The sequence below is a fragment of the Trematomus bernacchii genome, unplaced genomic scaffold (assembly GCF_902827165.1).
Source record: "Trematomus bernacchii unplaced genomic scaffold, fTreBer1.1, whole genome shotgun sequence".
Lineage (NCBI taxonomy): Eukaryota > Metazoa > Chordata > Actinopteri > Perciformes > Nototheniidae > Trematomus > Trematomus bernacchii.
In genome coordinates, this window is record NW_022987840.1 from 27,224 (window position 1) to 33,931 (window position 6,708).

At 38.7% G+C, this 6,708-nt stretch overlaps 1 protein-coding gene across 1 annotated transcript; it reads left to right on the forward strand.

Annotated features, from left to right (window-relative positions):
- Positions 1 to 1,106: 1,106 nt before the first annotated feature.
- Positions 1,107 to 6,479, forward strand: LOC117500580 (cytochrome P450 4B1-like). Its single transcript, XM_034112612.1, is given in 16 exon segments — positions 1,107 to 1,394; positions 2,371 to 2,493; positions 2,495 to 2,516; positions 2,707 to 2,751; positions 2,860 to 2,987; positions 3,252 to 3,376; positions 3,468 to 3,622; positions 3,779 to 3,885; positions 4,542 to 4,732; positions 4,814 to 4,898; positions 4,900 to 4,948; positions 5,299 to 5,363; positions 5,850 to 5,873; positions 5,875 to 5,933; positions 6,249 to 6,306; positions 6,308 to 6,479. Coding segments are annotated over 16 exon segments (1,542 nt in total). The 5' UTR covers positions 1,107 to 1,202; the 3' UTR covers positions 6,422 to 6,479.
- The last annotated feature ends 229 nt before the right edge of the window (positions 6,480 to 6,708 follow it).

Here is a 6,708-nt window from a genome sequence, read left to right on the forward strand (position 1 = left end):
AGTGGCAAATAAATGAAGTGGGAATTAAAACGAGTATGTACCTGAACGAAAAGTATTACAATTACCTCAAAATGTATACAGGTGGATCTAAGAAGCAAGAATGCGTGGGGATAGGCGTTGTATATACCAGAATTCAAAATATCAATCTCAAAACGAGTGTCACATAACTTATCAGTTTATACAGCAGAAATACTCGCAGCAATTATTGGACTACAATAGGTTGAAGAGACCTGATAGGGTGGTGATATGCACAGACTCACGATCTGCTTTGGAAAGCATACAGTCCACAATAACTGTTAGAGAAGATTTAATCATTGAACTTAACCATTGCTTACTGAGACTTCAGAGGAGGGGAATAGATGTGCAGTTATGCTGGGTGCCTGCACATGAGGGGGTTCAAGGGAATGAGCATGCTGATAAATTAGCGAAAGATGCGTTACAGAAGGAAATAGCAATACCAGTTTCACTTGGAAAAGGAGAAGGAAAAGCAATAATTAAGAAGAAGGGTATGGAAATATGGCAGAAAAGGTGGGAGGAAGATCAGAAAGGGAGGAGATACCACAAGTTACAGAAATCAGTCATAATAAAGATCTATACAGAAAGGAACAGACGGGAGGAGATCATCATCACTATAACTCAGATTGGATCATACAGGATTAAACGGCACAATGTTTATAATGGTAAAAGCGAAGTTGAAGAATGCAGGGGGTGTGGAGTGAAAGAAAATGTGGAACACATCGTATTACACTGCAACATGTACAAAACAGAGAGGGAAAAACTAAGAGACAGGGTCAGAGAGGCAGGAAGGGAGTGGAGCCTGATGGGGACACTGGGGACAGAAGGTGAGGGCGTAAGAGCTACCAGGAAGGCCATTCTTAAATATTTGAATGAAACAGGATTGATTGGAAGAATTTAAAACAACGTAAATACATGGTATAATTCCACAAGTGGTGATAGGATGATATGGTGATACACACTCTTGTACAGTAGATGGCGGTATGCACCTTAAAGTTGTTTGCAATCCGCCAAAAAACCGAGAGAAGAAGAAGAAGCCGACTCCGAGCTGTCCGACTTCAGGCGAGCTTTTTGAGACCTCCCCCGGCTGCAATCGGCTATTCTCGTCTACTTTCGAGACGAGCCGCAGCTACAACAAGCCTACTGTGTTGTGTGAATCACTGATCATCATCAAGGAAGTCGCAAGCATGGAGTCAACTGAGGGTTTCGTGAAGTATCAGCTGGGCTTACCCCACATGCACCACTTGATCGCGGTGCTCTGTGTTGTTGCCGTTGTTTATAAGTTGACAGTCTTGCTCGCCCAAAGAAGAGCTGCGATGCAAAGTATGGAATTGTTTCCAGGACCACCGTCGCACTGGCTTTTTGGACATCTAAAGGAGGTAACGTGTATAATGACTGCTCAGTGACGCAGAAGCAAGTGCAAGAATCAATTAATAATAATAATGTATTAATAATAATAGAATCTCTGACTTACTGACCAATTTATTTTAATACCCTCACACTCACGCAATTGTTTAATACTCAACAGAATTCTACAAATGGTCTTCTTTAGTATTCACTAAGCACAAGAGCAGACAACAAACTAGTACAATTAATAGTTATTAAATGAGCAGCCAACAATCAAAATTATGAAGTTACTGTTTAAGGACATTACAGGCAAAAAGATCGTTTTTTCATGTACTTGTTATTTTGGTTTATTTTGCTTCCATGTTTTCTTTCACTCTAATGGAAATAAAACTTCCAAGAAACACATATAAATGATGTTCGTTTTACTACCCTGTCATTTAAAGATGATTAAATGTAACATATAATTTGTTTATTTGCATGGGAGAATGGTCATTTCAGCAGCAGATATAGAATGTGTCTTCCTGTCCTCACTCTAGCATGTTTCTGATCAGAGGAATAAGAATGAATGCAACCACTGCAAGTCCACTGAGACAAATGTAACATTTGTGATATTGGGCTATATAAATAAACATTGATTGATTGATTGATGAACCGTCCCTTTTTGCAGCTTCCCCAGTGTTGCAACTGTCAAAGGTCATCCCCAGTCTCATCATGTGCCAACAGACTCAGATTTGCAATAAGAAAAGCCTGAGAAAACACTGCGAAAAAAGGAAATTCAAAGCGTATTCTTATGTTATTATTATTATTATTGGTGTTATTTAATTTGGGTTGTCCCTGATTTGAACTTCTTTACATTTATTTAAGTAACAATTTGGATGCAATTAAGGCTTAAACTTAGCAGTTGAGTATTAGTTTATAGAGCATCACAACTCAGGGGATAACTTTGTCCTCTTCAGGCTCCAGCATATTGGTTAAGCTTAATCTATGTTTTTATGTTTTCACTTTCAGTTTAAACAGGATGGGTCGGACTTGAAAAAGATTGTGAAATGGGGACAGCAGTACCCTTATGCTTTCCCGATGTGGTTTGGTCCCTTTCTTTGTTTCCTCAACATTCACCATCCAGACTATGTGAAAAACTATATTGACATCTACAGGTGTGTGAGCCATTGTTTTATATCTTTACTGAAGTCATAAACCTTTACAATGTAGCAGTTAAGTCAAATTCATCTTTTGACAATGCTTTTTACTACGTCGTATACATGTAGACTCATATTGGTTTATTATCTGCATTTCAATAAACAAAGGTCAATGTAACATAATCTGTAATTGTTTGTTTCGTAACAGAGCCAAAAGATAATATGGCATATACTTTTATTAAGCCTTGGATTGGTAAGATTGCTTTTTACTTTCTCCCTACAGCATATTTTGGTTTACTGCACAGTATTTTCTGTTAAGCTGCTTCCCTCACTGATCCATACTGCCTCTGTCTGTCTTCAGGTGATGGCTTATTGGTGTCTGATGGTCAGAAGTGGTTTCGCAACAGAAGGCTCTTGACCCCAGGTTTCCATTTTGAAGTTTTGAAACCCTACGTAAATCTGATGTCAGACTCTGTTAAAACCATGCTGGTACGTTAATGACAGTTTTTTTTGTTTATAAAATCAGTGTCTGTTTTTTTTGCCAAGTTGCATTTCACATAATTTGTACAAGGAAAATGCTTTTGTGTAAAGTGCTATAATAAGTAGTCAATGGTGAAGTGATGTGGAGGAAATATAGGCTTAGGCTTTCCAGATGCTGCAGCTATTTTATGTCAAAGTTGTTCCAGCTAAGTGTGTTGAAGTCTTTTTCCACGTCCTGCTGAGACCTCACATCCGTTCTTTCACTGTTGCCAGGACAAATGGGAGAGTTATGCAAAAACCAATGAGTCCTTTGAATTGTTTAACCACGTGAGCCTTATGACACTGGACAGCATCATGAAGTGTGCGTTCAGCTACAACAGCAACTGTCAGACCGAGAGGCGGAGTCCATACAAACGTTTTCCCGCCATTCACAATTACAGGTTTATGTTCTCAGTTGTCTGAAACTGTTTGTCTACGTTCTTATTTCAGCGGAACAAATGAATACATCAAGGCAGTGTATGAGCTCAGTAATTTGATTAACCTGCGGTTCAGGACGTTTCCATACCACAATGACCTCATTTTCTACCTCAGCCCACATGGCTTCAGACTAAGAAAAGCATGCAAGGTGGCTCACAGTCACACAGGTAAGATGTTCACAGATATTACCTTCATGACAATCTAAAACTGAATTTAGCTTGCCCATATATCGAAATTGTATAGGCTCTAAACTGTAGGTTTATGGTTGCTGCATTTTAAGAGTTACTGGGGATATGCTCATTAATTATTCTCTTATTTTGAAGGGGAAGTCATACGAAAGAGGAAAGAAGCACTCAAGGAGGAGAACGAGCTGGATCGCGTACAGGGAAAGAGAAACGTGGACTTTCTGGACATCCTTCTCTTAGCGAGAGTATGTTATGTGCCATGTATTGAATTCACAAAATGAGACACTTCTGATCAATGAAAAAAAACAACATACGTAAAAACTGCAATTGTCAAAGCAGCAAGCTCTCTATAGAGATAATGAATTAATAATCGTGAACATTTTAGTAATGAGATATTTAAAGCATGAACAGTCTTAAAGTTGCCGCACATTAAAAAAGCGTAGTTGTGTCATGTTTATAACCTGAGATGACGCAAATATTATACTGTATGTGCTTAACCTGCAAGGGGCAAAAAACTAGGGCAAAAGGAAACGCAGAAGGTTTTTCGAATGAGCATTGATATGCTGAGCATGAGGCCACTGGTACAAAGGCAACAGTCTGGTTATTTTACTCTTATGAGGGACTCTTGAGCAGCAACTTAAAAGTTATACATTTCTGTTGTGCACATATAATCAATATGACACAATAAGCTACTCAAGGACACCTCTGTAACTCGGTAACTAAAATGTCAAGTCCTTTCTTTCCAAACACAGTTGACCTGTAAAAGGATCGACAGACATTAGCTGTTTCTGTGCCAATTCCAATAGGCCTGCAACTTGTACGGTTTTTAATTGGAGTAGTAGTGTCACATTAAGACATAATATGTTCATTACTAATGTTTTAAGTTTGCCTTTTATTTAAGGATGAGAACAAACAGGGTCTGTCAGATGAAGATATACAAGCAGAGGTGGACACCTTCATGTTTGAAGGCCATGACACTACAGCCAGTGCCATGTCCTTCATCCTCTACTCTCTGGCCTGCCACCCAGAGTACCAGAAGATGTGCCGGGATGAGGTCCTTCAAGCCCTGGATGGCAAGGACACCATGGAGTGGTGGGCTTACATTTGAAAACAATGCAAATGTATGTCAGTGCTGCCAATTGTTGAACTAACACTTGTCTGTTTACTTTTTAGGGAGGATCTCAGTAAAATTCCATACACTACAATGTTCATAAAAGAGTCCCTCCGCCTTTACCCTCCGGTACCAGGAATGTCCAGAATCACCAACCAAGACCATTACCTTTTTTGATGGAAGGACTTTGCCTGCAGGTTTGTCTTTAATGGTTCTTTGCAGATGAATGTGAATAAAACAGCATACAGTTGCATGCATCAAACGTTTATACCCTGTGGTAAAAGATAAGGTAAAGGTATGCGGAACTGCAGGACGGAGTCCAGAACAAAATGTCCTTACGGGGACAATAAAGTATATCGTATCGTATGAAGATTAACTTTGAAAACATTTATTTTTATTGAGTCAAGCTTGCACAAATGAACCTGTTAACCTTCATGATTTGAATTATAGCAGCAGGTTTGCAAAATTGTCTCAAACATAATATATTAATTGTTTTTCCCTGCACAATCTTATTACAAATACATTTTTGTTTTGCTCTTATTTGTAGGGAGTCATATTGGAACAGGTGTGTATTCGCTTCACAGGAATGCAACTGTCTGGGAAAACCCTGAAGTAAGTAAAGAAGATCATTCTGTGGAAGTATTTTTAAATGTGTAAGCTCACATGTGCCCATAGAAGTAAACCTATGATACTTCTACATACATTTTTTTAAAAATCATATACTGTCGTGGTATGATGGCCCTAAGGATCATAACACAATAGCATTTCAGAAAACATGACGTTGGACGATGATTCTTTGTCTGTCAGTCTGCGACAATCTTAAATACTTCTTCTTTTGAGAATAGACCAACTTCAGGGCCACCACACAAGTATCAAAGTCATTCAATTAGTGCACAATTAATGCAAACCCTAGTGCCCCCCACTGGTCCGAGATGTCAGCATATCACAGAGTGACTCCTAGGACCTAGCATGGTTTATTCCCTCACTGTATTAGGGGTGTGCGTGAGCATGAACTCATTACATGTTCATGGGAGAAATTAAGAAAAAGTTTGATTAATGCCACACTGGTGTTTGTTTTTCCATCTTGTGTCAACACAGGTCTTTGACCCACTGCGATTTTCTCCCGGAGAATGTTTCCAAGAGGCCTCCTCACGCATTCGTACCCTTCTCTGCTGGGCCAAGGTTTGTCCTCATATGATACCGTGTGACTAGCTTACTAAAAAATAGGGCTACAGCTAAGTTTACAACACATTACAATACAATAGCCCTGCAGTAAAAACATATTTGGCAAACACGAAAGGCTTACTGAAAGGCTGTTGCTGTTGCCTTCTTGTCCAACCTATTCCAATATTATGTCAATACAAAAATATATATATCATTTGGTATTGACTGTTCATCTGATTTCCATAACCTTAAGTGCTGTCTTCCTATATGATGTTACTTTAAAGCTTAATTTGTCACCATATTCCACTCATTGGTGCTGTTTTCCTCACTCAGAAACTGCATTGGTCAGAACTTTGCCATGAACGAGCTGAAAGTGTCAACAGCGCTGACCACTGCAGAGATACCATCTGATCGAGGACCCGACGCAAACACCACAGATAATTCCTCGACTAGTGCTTCGTTCACTTAATGGCCTCCACATCAAAATAAAACCTGTAGACCCATGAGTGAAAATGGAAATAACTGTTGAAAGAAAACCTGGGAAATAAATGACTCATAAGGGAACTTCTTCTATGATTTGACTAAACTTTTTAAACTAACAAAGAATCATAAACAGATACTAATGAAGTGATTAACTGTTAAGTATTTTATCAAGTATCTAATCATTATTTACACTGGAACCTGTGTTAATGAGACATTTATCGCACTTGACTTTACATATAAAAGGAATATGACTTTTGTGATCGTCAAAAGGAAAACCTAAGTAACATTTTCATTTCATCATTTATAAATG